Source organism: Hippopotamus amphibius, chromosome 14, assembly GCF_030028045.1.
Source record: "Hippopotamus amphibius kiboko isolate mHipAmp2 chromosome 14, mHipAmp2.hap2, whole genome shotgun sequence".
NCBI lineage: Eukaryota > Metazoa > Chordata > Mammalia > Artiodactyla > Hippopotamidae > Hippopotamus > Hippopotamus amphibius.
Genome location: NC_080199.1, coordinates 32,057,705 through 32,081,612, shown reverse-complemented (window position 1 = coordinate 32,081,612; position 23,908 = coordinate 32,057,705). Strand labels below are relative to the sequence as shown.

Below are 23,908 nucleotides of genomic sequence, written 5' to 3'. Positions count from 1 at the left end.
AAAAAAAGTAGAAAACTGTTATATTTTAAGACAGAGTTAAAGCTCTTGGGCCCAATTTGTTCCTGAAGCCACTCTGAGAACATTGCACTGTGTTTTGCTGGAACAGAATCAGGACCTTTTGCATTGATGTGACGGGCAATGACGAACATCAGGCTAAGAATGGGAATTTGTCCCCATGGGTTTCCTCCCACCCCATCTCATTTCCTCTGTCTTCCGTTTTCTCTTGTACATATTTTCACACACATCTCATCCAAGTTAACCTAAGGCACTTTGCTGGGGAGATGAAAGAATGAGGCAAGAATGCACAAAGTAAGAGGTTCTTAACGGCCTCAAAAAGCAGTTTTGCCTGTAAGTGACAGGAAAGCACCACATCCGGAACTCTTTTCTATTAGTTATTTACAAAAATAATATAAAAAATTAGTAATCAGCTTTACAGGTAACTGTTATATGGACTCTAATATCTAAGATCTTAAAAATAGTATTTCAGTTGTCATATGATATACATGCCAGAGACCCTCTTCACTGCAGCAGGGGTGAGAGAGGATGCTGCTTTCTCCTTTGCCACGTGGACAGTGCTCCAGGCAACTGACTTTCTGTCCATTACGGGGTTTCTGGCATCTCTCCATTGCAAAGGTATGAACACTAGGGCCTGCCCTTCGTTTAATCATCTACATGTTGTGTATTGTAGCTAAGTATTTACAGATGACAAAACTAAACAAACAGCATTTAAACTACAATAGTGAAAGAGGAAGAAGGTTTTAATAATCCTCCAAAAAATTGTAGGTAGTATTTTCTCTGCAGAGTACATGAATAGGAGATTTCAAAGCAGTGCTGGGGGATGGCATTCCAAATCTCTCTCTGTCCCTTTGTGACATTTGATCTTATCTGAATGGAAAGTTGAATGATTTTCAAAAACCTCAGTTTCTCCGATACTCCCTCCTGATCATTTAAATATGTCTCTAATGTCAAAAAAATACACCAGCTGAACTGCTTTCATATTTGGTCTCCAATTATAGTCTAACCAATGGGGTGAGACTATTAATAAAAAAGTTCCTCTAAAAGATTTTTAAAATTTTAAATTGAGTAATTTAAATTTCATTTAAAAGTTTTGTTTCACAGCGACACATTTTTTTCCTTTAGATCAGATTCACCTTAATTTAAAAAATAAACTAATAGGAATTCTGAGTGAGCTCAATTTAAATGTAAGTGGTGTATGAATGTGTCAGAAGTTCTGAAGAGCTACACTGAAGTGCTGACTGTAAAGAAGTAAGTGCTTTCACAATGAGGCTTTCTTAATTCTCACTGCTTTTCTTCTCATGCTGTAAACAGCCCATGAAATGTCATGTGTAACTCTGAGTGTTAAGAAAATAATCACTCTTACATTTTTACATTGTTTTGTGCAAACACACAGTTGTTTTGTTTTGTTTTGGCAGATGCCTCCGTGTTTTAATGATTTCTGTCCAAAATAAAGAAAATGAATATTCCTTCATTCAAGATGAGCTGTATTTATTACTGGAACGGAAGTTGTCATATCCGTGATCATTAGCTTTGAACTTTAAGCACGACTGCTTTTCCTCCAAGGACTGTTTTTCTTCAAATGACTGGCACCAGCAGCACAAGCATGACTGTACAAAACAAAGTAACTCATTATAGGTGTACATCAGTTACACCATCACCCTTCCTCCTCTCCAGAATTCTGGCTTTCTTTGCCTAATTGGCAATTCTGCCACGTTCTTTCCATGCCCTCTTATTTTCCCCTTAAAAACATATAATTACATAAGTAGTATATGATAATTTTTTAAACTAGAAAATACAGAGAAGAAAAAAATGTATGTAATTAAACTTCATCTTTTAATTAAAATTAAGAGAGAAAGCTACACTTAATTCTTGATACTTGATCACTTGAGAAATATTCTTAATAGCTGATAAATACACAACTCAAGACTTTTTCCTATGCAAATGGAAATATTACCACACACATATGTATATACATGACTATATATGTGCATGTTTGTGGAAGTATGTGTATAATTATTTTAATAAATTATAAAACTGGACTATACATACTATTTGATGGCTTTGACAGTGTCATAAACATCATAAACATCTTCCCATGTCAATAAATTTAACATTACATAGCCATTTTTTTCAGCAGGGTGTTTAGTCTCATGTGTCTTTTCAATACTGCTACACTATAAGGTTATAAAGTATATGTGTCTCCGTTTTAGTCATCCAAATTTTTTCTTGGATTTTAAAAAATTCTTTAAAAATTTGCAGGGCAAGAACAGAGACGCAGATGTAGAGAAGGGAGTGTGGACACAAAGAGGGGAAGTGGGGTGGGGTGGGTTGGGAGACTGGGATCGACATTTAGACACTACCACGCGTAAAACAGATAGCTCGTGGGAACCTGTTGTACAGTGCAGACAGCTCAGCTCGGTGCTCTGTGATGACCTGGATGGGTGGGATTGGGGGTGGGGGGTGCGAGGGAGGGAGGTCCAAGAAGGAGAGGATATATACATATAGCTGATTCACTTCATTGTACAGCAGAAACTGCAAATTGTAAAGCAACTATACCCCAATTAAAAAAAAAAACTATATTAAGAGGGAAAAATTCTTTAAAAATTCTGAGAATGTATATGTATAAGAAAATGGGAGTTGCTTTCTGCTCTGTAAAATGAGGGACCTGATTTAGTGACATTCTCTTCCAGCTCTAAAATCTATGAGTTTATGAGTAAGCAAAGAATTTTATAGACTGTCTTTGATTTTACAAGGAAGCTAAGTTCTTGGCTTTCCAATAAAGAACTTCCAGTGGAACCAAGCAGAACCAAGGCAACATGCCCCCAGTACAAAACCAAGCAATTAATGATTAGGACAATAGAGTCACAGACTCAGTGTCTGATGCACATTCTTGAGTTGTTTTATTGATATGGTAACTGCCACCAAAGGGGAAAAGCTAACTACATGATGACCAGACTGTAGCCATGACATAAACTGCACCATCTTGAGCAGTACCGGATCAATGGCTAGCACAATTTCAAGAACTAGCCTCAAGAGAATGGGATTAACATTATTCCTCATAATAATCTATATCTTTGTGGGCAACACAATAATTGTAGCTTGTTCTGCCCATATACATAAGCGTGCATCAAAAATTGTCATCAGAGAGATGTTACAGACCCATGTTGACTTCTTCCGCTCTGAGAATACAGCACCCTATGTCAGCATGAAGAAGTTACAGAAGATAGAAGTTACAGAAGATAGACCTTTGCCCCTAATCCCATAGAAACGGAATGGTGTTTGACAGTGAGGAATTGAAAGCAGCTCTTTTGCCCCTTTCCTGTTTGCCCATTTCTGTTCCCCTCTAACCTTGAAAGACTCTAATTATAGGTTCTTGTGATCACTAAGCAATTGAAACCAACTCCTGAATTATGCTCTCCTGAATACACACCATGTCTTGTCTAACCTGTTGATTCTTTTCCTAGATAAAAAGGAGTAAGACTAGCTCTCTACCCCTGTAGCCCCCCTAAACAATCCTGTGTGCAGATCACTTGGGCAAGATAACATGTGAAGAGAGAGCGAGCCAGTCTACCTGCAAAGGAGATGCAGAAACCAACCTCCTGCCTCGATGATTCATTGAGATTCTTCCCCCTCTATTTTCCCTTTAAAAACTGTCATGGCTGAGCAGAATCTTTGGTGTTGGTCTGTGGGCACAAGTCTACCATCTCCCCAGACTGCTGGCTTTTCTGATTAAAGCACCTTTCTTTTCTACTGACACTTGCCTCTTGAATTATTGGCATATGAGCGGCAAGCAGCCGAACCTGGGTTCAGTTACACCAGGGACGAGTGGATCATTCCCATGTAAGGGAAGGCAATATTTTACTTAAGCTAGATTGTTGAAGGAGTGAATGGATGGATAGATGTATGTTACACACAAATGCATGCAGGCAAATGAGAAATAATTTCACATATTCCACATCGAGGAGCACTTCTCTGCTATAGAATGAAGGCAGAGAAGCGAAGGTAAAACTTGAATTAAATTGCTTTGTTTGACTCTTTACTGTCACTTCTGTATGAAAAAGAAACAAACAGTTATAATCTACACTGTGCTGCATAGTCCAAAATCTTCCAAAAATGGGAACATTGCCTTCAACTTATGTGTCACTCTTATTTTATCATGTGATATCTGTCAGACATCAAGGCATGTAATTTTTATTCCTTTTCTGAGTAACTCTCTGAGTAAGACTGATTGGTTGAGGCAGTAGGGAATGGTTGACTGGGATTTGTAGGCAGAAGTCAATTATAGTGATTTATGAGCAAAATTCACATTTAAAAAAATCATCTCTCATGTAATACAAGGGAAAACTATAAAATAATTAACTAGATCTCTCTGGATAGAAATATTAATAGTTTGGAAGGGTTATGTTTGACGCCAGATTAAAAAAGGCTTTTGATTTTCGAATACTCTCTTACCTTAAAGCAGTTTTTGAATCTTTTGCTCACCAAATACAGAGCTATTGGGTTAATACAGGAATTCAGAGAGGCCATGTTGATGCCAATGTAGTCCAATACCAACAAAAAGCTGCGAAAAATGATACGACATGTCTGTAAAAAAGTATGCTGCTCTAAGCATATATTCTTTACAGATCTTTGTATTTTTGTAAACAAAAAAATTACCCATTTACCATGATTTTGACTTTATCACTGGTCTTTGCTGATGATGATCTCTCTCTGTCTCTCTGTCTCTGTCTCTCCGTCTTTGCCTCTCTCTCTCTTTCTTTATCTCTTATTCTCTGTTCCTGTCATGGCCCCATTTCCCACTCCTGCCCCCCAAGCCCAATTCTCTCTCTTAAAACAAAATCTCTTTTGGAAGTGCTGAGACTGCCTGAAAAGAAAGGATTTACAAAGTGCAATGGAGAATCAGACCTGATGTTTTCAATCATGCCATTCACTCATTTGGACAAGCCTGGCTCTCTGTTCCCAGTGTTCTTCTAAGTCCCCTTTACTTCTCCCTTGGAAATAGGAGCAAAGGTAAAAAATGGCCATCTTAATTGCTCCCTAAGGATTAGAAAAATGGTACTTTCTCTTCCTGCCAATGAAAGGAATCAGTGGGAAAACTTCTGAATGGCATTTACTTATACTATTTTTATTTTACCTTTCTTACCTCAAAAGTTCACATCTATTGGGATCACTCTGATCATAAAGAGTGAGCTTCAAAATCCTGCTGAGATGAAGAGGAAGCCAACACAGGGCAAAGACAAGGACCAGGCAAAATACGGTTTTGGCCACTTCCCGCCTCTGAAATAAAACCACAGTTAGACACTGAATAGATGCCTCATTATAATCACAGCGTTCTCTCTTTCCAAACAAAATATTCAATACTGTTTGCAAAAAGTCAGTGGCATTTGTAAAAATTCAGGACGCTGAGCTTTAAACTGAATAGCTAACGTGAATTAGAATGAAAATGATTAGAGATTCATCTTTAAAAAGTAATGGCTCTTTTTAGGTCCTTTTATATCATGTAGAATACCTCCAGATAGATAATATAAGAAATATTCTTTATATATTAAAAAATACCAGCATTGGACTTTCCTGGTGGTACAGTGGTTAAGAATCTGAATGCCAATGCAAGGAACATGGGTTCTAGCCCTGGTCCTGGAAGACCCCACATGCCACGGAGCAACTAAGCCCATGAGCCACAACTAGTGAGCCTGTGCTCTAGAGCCTGTGAGCCACAACTATTGAGCCCATGTGCCACAACTACTGAAGCCCATGCACCTAGAGCTGGTGCTCTACAACAAGAAAAGCCACCGCAGTGAGAAGCCTGGGTACCTCAATGAAGAGTAGCCCTCGCTCATCACAACTAGAGAAAAGCCCGTGTGCAGCAACGAAGCCCCAGTGCAGCCAATAAATAAATAAATTAATAAATAAATTTATTAATAAAGAAAATACCAGCACAAGAAAAAGGAAGTATGCTCTGGTGTATGATAATCTTTGTTTCTTATCACCATAATAATTTGCATATTCATAATCAGGATTGTACTCATGAGTCAGCAAATATTTCTATTTCCTTACCTGCTTTAAGTGATCATTTAAAGCAATTTGCATGCCACTCTTCTTTCTCAACATTTCACAGGTCATCAGGGTGTAAAACAAAGCAGTAATGGCCAATGGTAAGCAGAAATAGAAACTAAATAGCCACCAATCTTTAGCTGTCTTGTAAAACTACAAGGGAGAGAGAATATTATACTTAATATTCCTCTGTAAGAAAATCTAATATATATAAAATGTTAAATTAAAAAAAAAGAATATTTATCAAGGGATAATTATCTTCTAAAGAAGAACCCATATACTATAAATACTACATAGAATCTTTCAGGCCAGTCTGCTGAGTAAGTAAGCTAAATGAGACAAAATTTTCCTAAAAAGCACTTTAATTCTCGAAGGCTGTGTGCTATCATCACACACAAAATGTAAGCAGTTGGGCAAAATTTTAAATATTCGGTAATTCAAATTTTTTATCTTCACATAAGCAAGTTATCCTTCAAGAATTCCTTGCATGAAATACCACATCTGAATATGTAAAGATATCCTCATGTGTTTAAGGGAGGTTTTTACTTTTTAACAAGTTTCTTTCATGGAAAAGGCAGGTAGAAGAGGTCTATATTAATCATTTAGTTCAGGAATGTATACATCGAACCCATCCATTAAAAGTGAAAGTTGCTTATGAAATGACTTTTCTCTTACTCTTTTTCTGTTTTCCTTTTTTAAATTGTTGTTCCAGCTCTGTGGTTAGAGCAGAATTTATGTAATCTATGCAGTACTTTTCCCATTTTAACTAATAAGAAACAAGAAAACAGCAGTTTCATCCTCAACTTCACATTAAAGCCCTCTTTATTCTTTTGTTTACCACGATCTATACATATATTCATAAGTTTTATATAGTCTTATGTGTAAAATAGAAAATAACCACTGGCGACATTTGGACCAGCTCCCTTTGCATTAATTCCTCTTAGCCCATTCTGTTGGGAAGAGTCTTTTATACGTAGGATCTGTCTTCTGCTGACTAGCACTACCACTTTTTCCCATTTCCTGATTAAATGCTCTTGAATAAGTGGCCACGATGAAGTTCTTTGCCACGCAGCTTTCCCTTTAGAGAGTGGACAAGACTGGCACTCATGCCAAGATTCATGATGTCACATAGATTCCTGCCAATCCATCCATACCAGGGCGACTTCTATGCGATCATTCCCTGCACCATGCACTCCCTCGGTTGACAGCTGTGTTGCTTAATGCAGACCAACGAGTAGCTGCCTGTTCTGATGAGAATTTGAGTGGAAAAGCTACAAATTCAAATCGAATCTCTCCTCGAAACTTGGTTTATCTGTATTCCTGAGCACCAGGGGGTTCTTGGAGAGGTCCTGACCCAGCTTCTTGCAGCTTGGGTTATCAGTCACTGTTAACCCCACAGTCCTGGGACCTATACTCTTAATTTATGCCAAGGCCAGTCATAAATCAATAGCTTCCCCAAAAAGAGAAGATCAGGGGAAAAATAGCTAAATATTTATAAGGCAAGAACAGAAAGGGGAAAAAAAGGAACATTTACCTGCATGAAGGCTGTTTTCTGTGTGGGATGGAGCAAGCAGATTCTCAGATTACTTCCTTTGTAGTCAGTGGTAATCATATCAAAACCCACGGCTTCGGGGACAGCCAGGACCACGGAGACCACCCAAATTAAAACAATTTCTACTGCTGTCCATTTTGGAACTCCGATTCCTTTAATTCGACTCCAAGAAGCAACGGCTCGATATCTGAAGAGCAAAGTAGAATCATTTGCCACGCTGGCAGAGCCTGGTTTTATTGAATTACACAGTTTATTTTCCAAGTAACATCACAATCACTAGACTGGTGGTCAGGATATCCCTGGCTTAGATACACACTCTTACCTGTCAATACTTAGAGCACACAGACTCAGCACGGTGATTCCCACAGAGGCTTTCTGTATGAAAGGCACCAGCTTACACATCTCAACTCCAAAGGGCCAGTCCTTGGCGAGCAGCTGCATTGAGGAGACACGAAGCTCTATTAGGGAGATTTTCACAGGCACCCTCTGAACTGTGTGCATTACTCAGTGGAGGCGAATGATCATGTAGAATAAAATAACAAATTCCAGTTCTTATGCTTTTTCTCATGGACTACTCCTTTGAAAAGCACCCGTGCTTGATATCTGGAACAGGAGAGTGGATTGGGAACAATGAAAGGGCAGTCAGGTCAGGAGAATTAGCTACACACGGACAGTAGTTTAGGGTCAAGGTCTCCTCCACTGCAGGGCCAACGGGGGCCAGGTGCTTAAGTTCTTCTTACAAAATTGGGCCTGCAGTGTTGAAAATGCCTGTCATATTGTTATGGCGTCTCAAAGGCTCCGTTGGTGGCCAAAGCAAAATAAAGGTTACTTAAAAATAGGTGACATGGGACTTCCCTGGTGGTCCAGTGGTTAAGACTCCATGCTTTCAATGCAGGGGGCGAGGGTTTGCTCACTGGTGGGGGAACGAAGATCCCACATGCCATGCGGCACGGCCAATAAATAAATACGTGACAAATGTTCCTTGGCCAGAGAGACTAGACGACTCCCATGGAGAACAGTGTGTGTGTTCGTGTATTTATTCTTCCCTCTAGTCAACTTGACTGCACTGTAACTCAGCACACTGCTCCTTGACCACACCAGGCACACGTTTTCCGTAGGGCTTCACTTGAGGTCCTTCCTTAGCCTGGAAGGCTTTTCCCCCACAGATCCACTTGGCTAACTCCTTTACCTCCTCCAGGTCTTACTCCGATCTCATCTTTTCAAGATGATCTACCCTGAACACGCTATTAAGTATAGGAACTGGCCAGGCCGCCCCATCTCCCTCATCCGACTCCACTTTCCTTCTCATCCATAGCATTTAACTCCTGCTGTACGTATTATAACATACGTGTTCGTTTTGTTACGTTTTTGCGGTCTGGAACCGCTGGCCTGTCAGACAGAATCCAGCTTTTACAATTGCCCTGTATAGTTCCTGACACACAGCAGATGCTTAAATAGTCAAGCCTCTGAAAAACACAGGCACCGGCCATCCAGTGAGCCAAAAGACCCACTTCTTGCTCCTGTACGTGTATTTCCCTTTATCTGACAATAGACTTCATCTATTGTTAAATTCAATGATTTTCTTTTTTTAGGACAACTGGGTGTGCCCCCAACTGGTGAATGAATCACTTTAGGTAAACATCTGGATCGCATGTTCACGAGGTTTTGAAAATAAAGTATTTCACATCTACTGTGTGTATTGAAATGTTTTAAAAAATAACCCCCCCAAAGTGAAAAGTGTTTTGAAACACAATTGAGTCTTTCCGTGCTTTCACTCGTGAAGGTTCTTTGTGGAGTTTGTCGTGCTGGGTGATTGTTCTGTAACTAGAACGGCACCCAAAGCTGAAAGCTGTGTCTCAGTATGAATATGACTCAGAGCTCCAACTTCATTTCTGTGGTAGATATGAAAAATTACGCTGACTTGTAGAATAAATGTTGGCAAACTTACAGCAAAACACTTTTTCTAGGGTCTGAAAGCCTGCGAGGCCAAGCAAGTAACAGAAGAGTGGAAGAAGCCAGTTGTAAGGAAGTCATTGGTGTCAGGAGTATGAGGGGTCTGAGGTAAATAGTGTCTAAAGGAGATGCTGCTAATAAATGTGCTGTGATTTTTGCCAAGAGATCCCCAGTACAAAAATATCTTGATTTTTTAGCCCCCAATTGGAATTTTTATATGAAATCTCAATTTATAAAAATTATCAACTAATTTGTATTAAAAAAAAAAACAACACTGTCAGATAACATCGTATTAACAAAATACTTTTATGTGTCAGACCAGTCTCTAACTTATGACCTATGTATATGCCACACACCATTTGAAGTACAGGGTGCCTATCAGTGGGTAAGGCAAACTCTCTGAACTCACGGAGCTTATAGTCTAGTGAGGGAGGCAGACAAAAGTCACATAAATACTTAATATGGTGTCATACAGGGGGTGTCATCATATTAAGAGATTGTGGTGGAATTTGGGGTGCTTTCTTGATAGGCTTCTCAGCAAGGTCTCTCTGAAGAGGCAACCTGCAGTAGGGAACTGACTAACATTAAAGAGTAAGCCATGCTAAGAGCATTCTAGGCAGAGGAAAAAGTAAATGCAAAGGCCCTGAGGTCAAAATGAGCCTAGTGAGAGGAAGGGACAGCAAGAAGGCTCTCAAGACTGGGGAGGAGTGGTCCAGGCCAAGTGTCTAGGAGATGTAGTTGCAGAGGGAGGAGTCTTAATTTTTTTTTTTTTTTTTGAGGAAATTCATTGCAAGGTTTTGAACAGGGAAGTGACATCATCTTATTTATGTTTTCAAAAAGATCACTCTGGGGACTTCCCTAGTGGTCCAGTGGTTAAGAATTTGCCTTCCAATACAAGGGACGTGGGTTTGATCCCTGATTGGGGAACTAAGATCCCACATGCTTCGGGGCAACTAAGCCCGCGTGCCGCAACTACAGAGCTCCGCGCACTGCAGCCCTCACGCCACAACAAGAAAGAAGCCTGTACATCACAACTAGAGAAGCCTGCATGCCGCAACTAAGAGCCAACGCAACCAAGCAAATAATTCATTAATTAAAAAAAATAAAAAGAGCACTCTGGATGCTCAATGTAGACTAGAATGTGGAGTTAAGAAAGGAAGCTTTGATGAGAGATTGTGGGCTGAAACCTGTGCTGCCCTGGGGCTGAAAACAATAGGTCATAGTCTGGATATGTATTGAAAGTAGAGCCAGCAGGACTTGTTGATGGGTTGGATATAAGCTGCTAGGAGTCCGGAAGCTCAAAGAGCTTGATCATGTGAATGGTGGAGACACTGACTGAAATGGGGAAGACCTCGGGTCCTACAAATATGAACCAGCTCTGAACTCAAGGTGCTTTAAAAGACTTGCCAATTACCCTTGGAAACATAATAAAAAGATTCCAACCAGTTCAAAGAACCCTGCCAGAGCCAGTTTGGTACAAGCTATCCAAGTAATAATCTGTCTAATCATTCTGATTGCCTTTATATGTATGGAGGAAAAAAGCAACACTAACACTTACATGGGTACTTACAATAGGCTAGGCACTATTCTAAGCCTTTTACACATGGTATATCATTGAATTCCCAAAGCAATCCTATGAGGTAGTATTACTATTATTCCCATCTTATGGGTGAAAAAACTTAGGGACACTTAGAAGTTTATTAACTTGCTGTATTGATTTTAAATATGCCCACAAATTCTTTGGTCCTCCATCCTACAAAAGATGAAGCCTCATTTTCCTCCCCTTGAACACGGGTTGGACTTAATGATTTGCTTTTAGGGAACAGAACGTGGTGGGTGTGATTATGCATGACATGGAGACCAGCTCATAGAAGGCATTACGGCTTCCTCGTTGCTCTCTCTTGGATCACTCATTCTGGGGAAGTTGCCATGTCAGGAGGAGACTCAAGCACCCTATGAAGAGGCCAACGTGGCAATGAACTGAGGCCACCTGAAAACAGCTGGCACTAATTTGCCAAATGTGTGAACGAAAAGATCCTCCAGCCTCAGGCAAACCTGCTGATGACCGCAGCCCCGCAGCCAAAATCTTGACCCTCATGAGGGATCCTGAGCCAGCACCACAGCTAAGCAGCTCCTGAATTCCTGATCCACAGACACAGTGCGATGTAATAAATATTATTGTTCAAGCCACTAAGTCTGGGGGTAATTTGCTACTCAGTGTTAGATAACTAGTGTATTTGTCCATGGTCACGCACTTAAGAAATAGATCCACATTGGAACCCACATGCTCTGATTCTAGAATTTATAATGTTTTGAAGAAGCTGACCTTAGATGAAAAATGTTTAGAATTAAATCAACATTAGTATTTTAAAATCCATAACTATGTGTCAAACAACGGTAAACTATCTAGATGTAGCGTAAAATTTTTTTCTAACCCCCTATTTTACTCATCTAATGTCCAAAAATTCAGATAGTGTCAAATGTTTTCTTGTCTTCTACGATTTCCAAATATGTAAATATTAGTATCACGTTGGTACAGCCATCAGATGAATCAAGATGAATGAGTGTCTGGTCACTGAAGGGAGAGAAATCTCCCAATGAAAATGAGCTCTGCACTGAATCCAGGCCCTGTTTTGAGGTTACTATTGTTTTTGGCTCAGCCTACAAATTGAATGATTGCTCTTCATACCACTAGGAGGCCTGCAGCCCAACCTCTGACCCAACTTATCACAGAGGACAGGGAAACACAAACTGAAAATTGTAGCAATTCTCTTCAAGTTCAACACAGAGATAGTCAGAAACCTAATCACAACCAAGAGATTACAACTTTGGAATCTACCCTTCCAAAGGGAAAGAGTCTGCAAAAAACCCTTTCGTTATTTCAACTCAGACCTGAATGCTGCTAGTCTTGAGAGGCCACAGAAGGTGGGGGATGGAGTGTCCCTCTCTATTATTTTGTAGTCAGAAGGATGACGTTGGCAACCTCTGCTTCTCTGATCAGAAGGCTTTGTGGAGACACCGAGAAGCCTGATACCCTGTGACAGAGACCATGCCTACTGCTGATGCTCTACTCTGAATGGCCTCCAGCAGGAATGTCTTGGCAATTTAGGGCTTGGAGCTTATTTAAAATATAAATTCTTGTTTAATAGTAAACAAAGCCCTGGGTGGAGGAAAAGCTGAGAACTTAAAAAAAAAAAAAAAATCACTCAACCAAGACGCCATCTTTAAAATTTGGTGAAAGAATGTTCTTAGAGATTTTTATAATTGCTGGAAATTAACTAGTTCACTATTTCTTGACAAAAATAATGACAACCAACACCTATAATTTGAAGTCCAACAATACTTTCTTCTTGGTGGAGGAAATTGATTCTCTTATGGCAAGAGGAAGTGGCTCTACCTTTAAACCCAGTGATAACACATTCTTATTCCTTATGTGTAATTTTCCCCACTCATTAGAAAACCGAAGGGCAAGATCTGAACACCGAAGACAAATCATGCATGTAATTAAATCTCTCTGATCACAAAAGAATGTTAGAGTTCAATATCGTTTCTAGGTCCCTGCCACGTGAATTAAAATTTTGGGTTCTGTTCAAAATTAAGTTTGAATATATATTACCTACCATTTATCAAATGTGAGCCAGTCAGAAAATACTCCCATAACTGACACTGGTTTTCACATGATGATGTCTCATCCAAGGAAGAGCTTTTGTTAATGTTGGTCCTAGGAGTAATGTGGTGTCCATTTGACAAATGATAGCCTGTCCTCATGCTGGCCCCTTTCCCCTAAGGCTTCTACTGCTTCCCTAGCACATTTCTTTAGCATGAGTAAACACAAATAAATAAACAAACACTAGATTGAAAAAAGACATGGTCATACAGACTGTAAGCTTTCTACGCAAGCATGGCCATGATTTCATAACTATGTTGGAACAGCTGTTTGAGAAAGAGAAAAGGCAACAGAATCCAAAAAAGTATTTTATATTTAAAAATTATTTTTATATTATGTAATTTTTTAAAAAACTTCTAAGAGGATAAAAAGCATGAACAGAAAAGAAATATCCTCTCTTTAAAGATATTATTGAGTCCTACAAACTCTCTCCAACTGGGGGATTTATATTTTTCAGTTCTCTTTTTAATTAAAGATTACATTCTTGAGAAATTAAATGGGGAAAATCTTTTGAATACACACAGCTCTTAATGCCCAAAGGAATCTAGCACCATAGAGGCAGGAAATGCCAAAGTTAACCACCTTGCACTAACCAATGTTCAATTACCTCATTAACCATATACACCATTTTCCTTTCCTATTTTTTTTTTTTATAAATTAACAGTATACACTTGGCTTTAACTGTTTCTTTGTTTCAGAATATTCTACAACATTTTTAGTGCCTAGCACAGTGCCTGGTACACAGTGGACTGACCACTCATTAAATGTTGTTGAATAACAGTGAATGAATGAGTTCATGGATGAATGAATGAATTTGATCATAAAGCAGAAATCTTGTGACAAAACTTTTGTCATGAGTTCTTCAGTTCTTGTATTTGGAACAAATTCTTTAGAGAATTGAGATGACTGTGCATTTTATTTACTGATTGATTTTTGTATTGTCTAGTCCATGTCCTCCTCCCTTCCAGATGATCAGGACTTCCTGACACATAAAAGCCAGGGCCTCTGGAATGGTGGCGTTGGCTCTTCTCTTTGGAGTTCTGCCTTCCAAGCAGGCCGGAAAAGGTGGAAAGCAAAATTTCTTCCCTCCCCTCTTTCCCCTACTCAAAACCGTCAGGGAAATGACTGATATAAAACAGAACCTACTGTTTCTCACTATCTGACGGTATTCTATGAGGCGCTTTCATTGTAAACTTGGTGGAGATGGACGCAGGAAGCATAGAGACACTGTAAAAGATGGTCATTTAAGAAGGTAGGTGAGCAACACATTAAAGATGACAACGAGGGTTGCTTTGCCAGATTGCTGTCTGTTCCATCCGGTGATGAACTGTGAACGTTTCTTTCAAATGACTGGTATTATGAAAATGTTTTTACAGTCTGAGTCAAAAGAAGGAAATAATGGAGTGGTGGTGTTTCACAAGTTTGGGGAAGGGTGTATTCTTCTGCTTTTATCTCTGTTTCCTGTAGCAGATAAGAGTTTTTCTGCATTTGAACTGGCATTTTATTAAAATAGGACACCCTCATTCAAGGACTTCCTATGTCAGATCTCCCTTTCTTTTTTTTTTTTTTTATTCAAACATACAGGGAAGATTTAAGTTGCCGGACAAGTGCCTAGAAAATATTTTCTTGGCATACATCGTACCCGTGCCCTTGGCGACAAATATCAGTTACAGGATCCATCCTGCATCCATTAAAATGCAAGTAATCAATTAAAGATTAGGCCATGTGGGTTAGAAATATGTGGGTGAGGAATAATATCAGCTTATCCCCCAGGGGTACCATTTAAATAGACCACAATATGAACAGTGCCCCCCTGGAGCTGTGCTAGGCAGAGGCCTTGTCCTTGGAATCTGTTGTGTGCATAGCGGCAAAGAGAGGGCTTTCTACTGACCTGGAAAGATTCCTATCGCTTACTGAAATAGAAGAATGACTCCATTAAAATGAATTAAGTTTCTGGAAACAAAATCTTTAAGAGAAGCAAAGAGATAGAAAAAAGATAAAAAATAAATCTGTCTTAGGAGAAACAAGTTCACTTTAAATATATATATTCTTACTTGTGTTACAATGAAATTTATTTCCAAGTCTGTAACAGGCCACTAAATAAATGGATTGCTACTCTCCTATTATCTGAACTTAAAAACTTATCCACAGTTTGTGCTTAAACCCTTTCATTGACATGTCACATATTTTGAAAAGGTTCAACTAAGAGCATTAAGAGATGCTATCCACAAACCTAGTTTTATGGTCAAATACACTTATCTGAGCTGGATCTCGTAAGATCACTGTGACACCTGAAGAAACTAAAGAATTATACCCTGATGGTCTCATGGCTCAGAAAGTGACTCTCAAACTTAATGAATTCAACAAATCTCATTCAGTAATTCCATGTCTTACTTAAACAGAACTCCATCCAGAGAATAGCTTATAGGATAAGCTATGGTGAGAAAACGTTTGATTCCCATGGCATTCAAACGTCCTTTAACGTAATTTGAAAACACTTTGTGAGGAGGTAGAAGATATGCACAAAGTAAACATCCAGAGGATAGGTTTCCTCCTCTCTGGAAACGACGATGAAGCTAAGGAGGAGAGAAGTGGAGAGGGGACAGGAGGTGTGAATGCGGCTGGGAGACTCAGGGACAGCACACTCTTGATAAATGCTTCAGTCACCTTTGCTAATAATTTCTGACTCAAGAACAATCCTCTTTCTCTCTCTCTTCTACCATCCCAGTTTGGCCTCTTTCTTGTTCCTCTACCTTTTCATCAGAGGATCTATAGGGTGAGAAACAATAAATCTCTAAAATAAAAGCGTTGGAAAGAAAAAAACTCTGAAACTAGAGACGTTGCCGGCTAAGGTATATCCACACTCAGTTATCTCCCAAACATAACCAACTGCTTCTTAACTTTGCAAAGTCCTGAAAGAGAATGTTTCACGTCATAAATTACATCTAAAATCTTATTTCAGCTCAAGCTTTGTCTGTCAACACCCTTGAAAGCACTTAATCATTGATTAGCATTTGACATGTTTCTCTAAAAATCATCAGCTCTAGCATATTAGCCACACGGTGATAACCTTATATGGTTTTCTTTGGAAAATGAAGACCCTGTCTCCCTGGCCTTGAAACAACATGGTCTTGGCTGTGTTATCCTCTTGTACAACTATGGAGATACCTTCAATCTTGAATGATTCATTTAAAATGAGCAAAGAAAAAAATGTAAAGCCTTTGATAGATAAGCCTTACCATATTGAAAGAAACATTGCCTTGACATTTTAAGAGTCTTGGACTTATGGCGTGACCGAGTGGCAGATCAAAAGCAAATACAAGAAGTATCTTAGAGTTAACCTGAGGAATCTTTTGTTGCCCAAGGCCAAGAGTTTGCCAACCATTATGTCACAGGCATCCAACAGCCAACATGTGAAACAGTGAATCAGAAATAGAAGTCTTGAGTTTCTGGGTTATTTGACATCTGCTATTGACCTATTATTCTACTATGGCCAATATCCTCATATATATGTAGAAAAATGAATGAAATTTCCCCCTTTTTTGGGGCAGTTATAAAAATATGAGTATAACATCTTATGTCAACAATCACTTGTCTGGAGCTGACTGTTGCAGGCACTATGCTACGTGGATGTTGGGGGGTTAGTTTTATTTATTAATTGACTCGAGGTCAATCAAAGCTAATAGTCTTACTCTTTATTAATACTTTTAAAGTGTTACTACTACAAATGTGCTTAATTAACACTCCTTAAAATTTTTTTTGCTTTAAATTAATGAATTTCAAAGATATCTAAATTTTGTTTTGGGTACAAAATGCATTCTGCTACTAAGATATCTCTAGATATTACTAAAAGGTCACTAAAATATCTCAGTTACGGGAAAATATGAGCAGTGTTATTATCTTGGGCAAAATCAGACTCCCCAACCCAACAATACCTTTACTTCTTGTGTTGCTCTATATGCATAAACTTCCACTTACTCATCAGGAAAGGATAACTTTGAAAGTTAAATTTGATGGTCTTCCATTCACTTTTATTTCTAACTATGAAATTTGTTAATTATACACAGTCTTGTTAAGAACTAGAAGTAGTCTACGATTGGATAGTGAGAAAGGTGATTTTGTTCAGAGGGATAGCTTTGACTGTGTTACAAGCAGGAATGTCTGACTACCTGACAAGGTCACTTCGCTCAAAATTCATTTGAGGGTTCAGTGAAGCAATTCCCATTGTGAAAAATCAGCATTTTAATGTTACATGTACCCCACCTTAAGTAGTTAAATGTTAAAGATCAGTAGCTTTGCTTCTCAGAGCTATGAAGGCAGCCTCTTTGCCTCCAATAGTAGCCTACGAAGTCTTAACAACAAAACCATCTACAGGCACTCCAGTGGGTCACCAGCTTAATGTTTAGGAAGCTCTCCACCACCACTAGACATCTGATTATATCTGGATCCTTATCAAAGTAATGCCCATGGAGATATCGTCATCGGTTTACAAGATTTTTTCAAATGCAATTTGCTTACACATAAAGGAGACTATATTTATGTCATTTATCATATTTATATTACATTATATTTGTTACATATATCAACTCGGTTATCCATGTAAATACAGTACAAAGGGAGCGAACTTGTAATCACTGCTAAACTAAACCAAGCCAGACTAACTAATCAACAACAACAGAAAAAACTTTACAGCATCTACAAGAACACCCAGCTCTTCCTACTCAGCTTTGACACTGGTGCTACTCCAACTCACTCCAGGCTCCTATGGGCAACAGACGTCTAGATTATTCCATTCATTTTAGTCTACACAGGAAGGACACAATAAGTAGCTTGTGAATAAGGAGAGATTCATCCTCACATCAGATGCTTAAACACTGGTTTTTGGGTCAGGTACTTACATAGACAATGTAAATACTGGCATAGTGACCCATGTATATATTAGAGATAGACATTGATACATATATACCTACATGGAGATGTTACATAAAATAGGGGGTCAAGCTAAGAGTACAACACAACTTTGGGGTACAGTATGGCAATATCTATCAAATTACAAATGCACATATCCTTTGATTCAATAATTCTAATTCTATAAATGTACCCTTTAGATATAGTCACACATGTGTAAAGCCACATGTACGAAGATGTTATTTGTAGTTATGTTTATAATGACAAAAGCTGAAAAAAAAAACACCCGTTTCCATTATTATTCACACACACACCCACACACATTCTAATAACATTTATTACTTGCTTACTTTGTGCCAAGCACCGTGACCAATGATATTCACCTATGTACTTATGCATCTATACATTCTAATAACATTTAATATATTCATATATGCATATGTATACACATATATACATATGTATTTTTAAACATCCTCTTTGGATGCTTGCATTTTCATTTTTCATTTGGATGTTCTTATGTAATGCAGTGACAGCCCTAGTGTGTGCTGCTTAAGAAGGAGAAACAGGCTTTTATTTCCAGCATGTTCTCATGATTATCTGAAGCTCTTTTAGAGCTTCAGTTTGCTGAGTCTCCCACAACATCTCTCTATCAGGATTTCCTCCCTGACACAGGAGCCCTGGTGAAGGGACTGACTGTCTAGAAGTTTCCAGACAACCAGTTCCTTGAGGGAGTCAAGGCAGGACAGACACATTCCCTGAGGTTTGTCAGTCCTCACAGCAGCCCCTCCCTGCAAAGTCCCATCCCATTCTACAGCTGCATCAAGGAACATGGCTTCCAGCCAGATCTATGACACTTTGTGGTTTGTCAACTTTATGGAACTCTAGATTTCTTGGACTCCAGCTTAATGTGGTAGATTCACATTGACGTTTCTGGGCCTGTGGGTAAACCAATAGAGGACTGCAGGATTCTATGAACCCTCAGAAACTGTGAATGTATATATGTATATTATATTATGCATTAATTAGAATGTATACATAATCTATTTATATATTAATTATATATAACATATAAAATAGCTAATGAACTGGATTCTCAAGAGAATAACAACACCCCACAAAAACTAAATTAGAGATCACTAGTTTAGAGCTTCAAGTCCCTTGCTTTAGGATAAACTTAAATGGCACTCATAATTCACTTAAATTGCTTTGTATGAAGTATAATACTTGACTTCTCTGAAATTCTAAGTGCATTTTTTTAAACTTACTTATATGGTGTCACAATTATTTAAGGTGATAAATGGCGTTTAACTAGTCCTGGATTAGGTGTTTTTGTAAATAAAGCCTTTAGAATAAGCAACAGTGATATTAGCAATATTATACATTACAGATCATCCAAAGGGATTTCAGGAGATAGAAATCTTCAGATGACTCAAATTAAAACTGAAAATGCTTACCAAGTATCCTACTGTATGGTAGCGTGTCACATAATTGTACCACTGCACTCAAATGAGGTCCTGACAATACTCCAGTTTGGAGAAGGGCAGTCTATGCTCAGCTCACTCTGTGCAAGGGGGCAGGAGGACCACAGGTTCTAGGGCCAGAGGTGTGGGTTCAAGCCTTAGTTTCATCACTTTCTAGTGGTGTGACATTGACCTTCTAGTGGTGTGACATCGAGTAAGTTACCTCTTCGCCTCTCCAAATGTAGTTTCCCCATAAAACAGGGGTGATAACAATACTTCTTCCATGGGGTTTCTTGCAGTGATTTAATGAACTAAACCAAGTACCCAGTGCATCATAAATGGTAGCCATTGTTGTTATATTATATCTCAAGTGACACATTTATGCATAGTATAAAAATAAACCAAAGGCCACTACGTAGGATTCACTGATGGCAAACCTAGTGATGGGACCTAATTGTATGTGATGGATTTGTTCGTGATCAATATTGATGACTACATGGCCAGATGTGTAACAGCTCATTAGTATGTTTATTTCAGAAATAGAAAACACAGCTTTAACAGACTGAATGGTTTCAGGCAAAAGGATGTAACTTCCTAGGGAAATCATAAAGGAATTTGAAAGGAAAGGAAAAGCTGTGTGTCCCTTTGAGAGGAGGATATTCTCTGGCTTACTGAGGGTAATAATCTGGCCAGACAGAGAAAAGAAGATGGTCTTGAAAGAGCTGATTTACATCTGGAGGCAAAATGCCCTCAATCCCACCTTCCACGCAGCACTTCATCTGCTGGCTGACTCACAAGGGTTTCTGAGTGGGCTGACCACGTGGAGTTTCCTAGGACCTCCCTAAACAATCTTTCACAAAACTCGGTACCAGCCCAGCAAAACTAGATGTCATCTCCCTTTTCAAAAGGATCTTATCACATTTTAAAATCTCTCACAACACCTTGTACTCTAAAGTTTCTCAAGTCAGTTTTGACGAATCGAATTGAAATTCTTCTGCCACATTGGAATGGTAACACCTGGCCTGTAGGACTCCTAACACATGTTCCTTCTGGCCCTAATGGAGCTGTGACTGTATTTAAGGGACCCATTTCAGCCTGTGCTTCTCCCAGGAAACCCTCAGAGTTCATAAGAACTGGTAGCCTTGCAGGAATTTAGGATTTCATCTATTTATCCCTCATTTCTGGGAGTGTTTCTTCTAGGACCTGCATCCTAATCCAAATCCTATCTCTAAACCTCAGAAATCTCTAGAATTCCTTAATGTATGGCTTGTTGGATTAGGATTTCCAGAGATTCATAAAAGGCAATTTAAAGGCATTCCATCTGGTGACTTCTCCTGCCACAAAGATCAAAGTATCCCCCAGAATCCTATCCTAACCCTACATGCCTTTTTCCCCCTTGTACTGAGCCCAGGACTAGCTTTAGGCAAATCCCCAAAGCACATTCCCAGTCCCTTACACTTTTGATTCTGTTTTTATGTGTGACTTTCTATTGCTGATTATGATGGGGAAGCAGTTTTACAAATTTGCAGAGTCCTTTAAAATTATCCAGCTCTTTCACTTTGGCTATTTTTCTTAACATCACAAAACCCCAGTCGGTGGACACTAGCAGCCTTATTGTAGAGCTGAGGACACTGAAGTCCAGAGATGTTGGGATGTGTCCAAAATTCCAAAGCAAGCAGGAGTCAAAGAGTATGGGGGTTTGTGTCCTGCCCTAGCTCTTCTCGCCCGTTTCCTCTGATGCCTGTGGTAATCACACAACGATGTTAGCTGCTGAAACTGTTAGAGACCTTGAGTGTCCTTGGTCCTGTCCACAAAGTAATTTGATGGGGTGCAGTTTGCCCTTTAGAACCTGACAGATTGAGCCTGATTCTCCTCACCTCCATCACTTATTCATTGTGAGACCTTGCACATCCTATGATCTGTAAAGTGGAGTAATACCTACTCATGAGTTGTCAAAGGAGTAAAGGAAAGTAACACAACTATTGCAGTGCGCGGCCCATCATAAGCATTCAGTCGAGAGTAGGTACAGCACAGTCATTCACAGCAGGTGAACTGTGTTTTCCTACTCACTTGTCTGGGTCTCTTTCTCCTGGACCATTTGTTTCCTAAAAACCTATTCCAGCCCCTCTACTGTTAGGGTCCTTTAAGAAAATGCTTCCCAAGGTTAGTACGCATATGAATCACCTATAGGTATTTTAAGATACAGATTCTGATTTAACAAGTCTGGGGTGGACTTGCAGTTCTAACAAGCTCTCAGGTGATAACAATCCTGCCAGTCCATGGACCATCAATCTCTGAGAATGTACCTTGTGAGCTGGATTTAGGCTCAAGGTCCTTCAGGACCAGCGGGCTCTCAAACTTTACATGGAGGGCTTGTTAAAATACAAACTACTGTGCTTCACCCAGAGTTTCTGGATTAGTAGGTTTGAAGTGGGGACATAAAATGTCATTTCTAACAAGTTCCCAAGTTATGTTCATGTTGCTGGTCTGGGGACTATGCTTATTCCAGGCTTAGCAAGGGGCTACTGAAACCAGAAGGGTATTTGGTTCCAATGATTACTGACTTCTAGGAGGGGATGGATGTTTGTGAATAAGCTCCCTGCAAAAGCTCTAGCATCTCTCCCTTCCTGACGGCGCGCCCTCCCATCGCGATATTAGCAGGCACCCTTTACCTTGTAGACATTGATGGGGATATCAATGACGATGTGCAGCAGGTCTCCCAAAGCCAGGCTGGCTATCAAGATATTAGGGCCATTTCGCATGCACTTGTTCTTGTAAATGATTCTCAGCAGCGTGGAGTTTCCAATGATGCCCAGCACGAACACTAGGCAGGACACCACCGTGTTGATGTACTTGAAAGTCTCCTTGATCTCAAGGGTTCCTTCGCACGGGGGCGGGGAGAGGGTGCGTGGTGGGGTTCCCTCCATCTTCCCTCCTTTAGGTATCTGCGGAGGTGCTGACGACCGCGGCACGCTGGCGTTGGACCCCCTGGGCCAGGAGGTCTTAGTCGGGGGCGCCATTATCTCTCTGGTCCCCAGAAGTGTCGGAGTGGCCCGGGCCGGCGGGAATCCTCTTTCTTCAGCCTGGACCCCCGCCACGCCGCAGGCAAGGATCAGCGCCACCAGGGCGCGTCCGCACAGGCTGAGCAACGGCTGCATGCTCCTGCCTGCTCCAGTGGGAGTCGGGTAGTCACTCCTCAGCTTGCCGAGTCTGGAGACCAGCAAGAGAAGGAAGACAGGACACCCGGGTCAGCTACCCCAGCCACGCCCCTGCAAGCCGCTAGCGCAGAGCGCAGCCGCGCCCGCGCGATCTGCGCGCAAAAGTAACTCAAGTTTGCGCGCCAGTGAGGGACTCTGGCGCGTGTGACCCGCCCGCGCCCTTCTACTGCCCTTCTAGAACCAGCTTTCGCTGGTTTTTCTCCTCTGCGTCCCCCGAGGGGTAAATGACTCTCAGTGGGGCGGGGTGTTTTGGAAGCGGTGTGACCAGGAGGAAAGGATGGGTGTCCAAAGCAAAGCTTTGAGCTCCTGGTATGCCCAGAGGGAGACGTGTGTGTTAGTTCTGGCTAAGGGCGCGTGTGGGGACCGGGAAACTCAAGGCACCTAGAGGCCAAGGGCATGTGCCAGTCTCTACATTTCACTGCGCAGGAACTCCAGATACCTGGTGTCTGGACGCCAAGGCTTCTCCCTCCCCGCGGGTGAAAGCCGCTGCTTCCCGGCTGCCTGCGCTCTGGCTCCCCCGGACCCCCCCACGAGTGCGCCCGGCCGACTCGGAAAATCTCTGGGACATCTCAACTCTGATTGGGAGAGTATCTGCATTAACTCGGAAGCTTCTGTCCCCTCCAAGTGGCTTCAAACACTCACACACTCTCCTTCACTCTAACCCCACTTTAATTGCCTGTATCTATACATTAAAAAAAGAAAAAAATCCCCAAACAAGTAATCCAAGCTGATGCCCCAGGATAAGGTTCAATCACTGATTTTAACTGAACACCAAGTCAGAACTTTTACCTCGCGGACGGGACGCACCAGGAGCAGAGCGACCAGCGGGGACCTCCTTCGCGGGACGCACTCGGCTTGCAGCTGGGTTCCAGGCTCCCCGGGAGCAGAGCGCGCCTCCCTTCAGCTGCCGGCGGGTCTGGCTCTGACGAAACGCTGCGGGAATGCCTGACCGTGTAGCCTCCGCAGCTTGGTCGGGATCCTTGCTGTCCCTAGACAAGTACTTTTATTCATTCGTCCCTTCCCCATCAATCACCGCCAGACTCCTCCCGCCCCTTGCGACCTCACGGCAACCTTTCCC

General features: G+C 40.6%; 1 protein-coding gene across 1 annotated transcript; it reads right to left on the bottom strand.

Annotated features, from left to right (window-relative positions):
• Positions 1-1,116: 1,116 nt before the first annotated feature.
• Positions 1,117-23,841, bottom strand: EDNRB (endothelin receptor type B). The gene is made up of 8 exons (XM_057707969.1): positions 23,620-23,841; positions 22,285-22,822; positions 7,944-8,056; positions 7,604-7,808; positions 6,073-6,222; positions 5,162-5,295; positions 4,471-4,579; positions 1,117-1,625 (listed from the first exon to the last, which is right to left on the bottom strand). The coding sequence occupies exons 2-8, from the start codon at positions 22,768-22,770 to the stop codon at positions 1,491-1,493; spliced, it is 1,332 nt and encodes a 443-aa protein (XP_057563952.1). The 5' UTR covers positions 22,771-22,822; positions 23,620-23,841; the 3' UTR covers positions 1,117-1,490.
• Between the last annotated feature and the right edge of the window lie 67 nt (positions 23,842-23,908).

What these genes read in the sequence shown, in the direction of transcription:
- EDNRB (XM_057707969.1), bottom strand. Translation starts at nt 22,770, where the DNA reads ATGCAGCCGTTGCTCAGCCTGTGCGGACGCGCCCTGGTGGCGCTGATC. An exon ending in AGAAAACAGCCTTCATGCAG is followed by an intron (nt 6,223 to 7,603) that starts GTAAATGTTCCT and finishes TCTCCCTTGTAG; the next exon opens with TTTTACAAGACAGCTAAAGA. An exon ending in AATAGATGTGAACTTTTGAG is followed by an intron (nt 4,580 to 5,161) that starts GTAAGAAAGGTA and finishes CATTTTTCGCAG; the next exon opens with CTTTTTGTTGGTATTGGACT.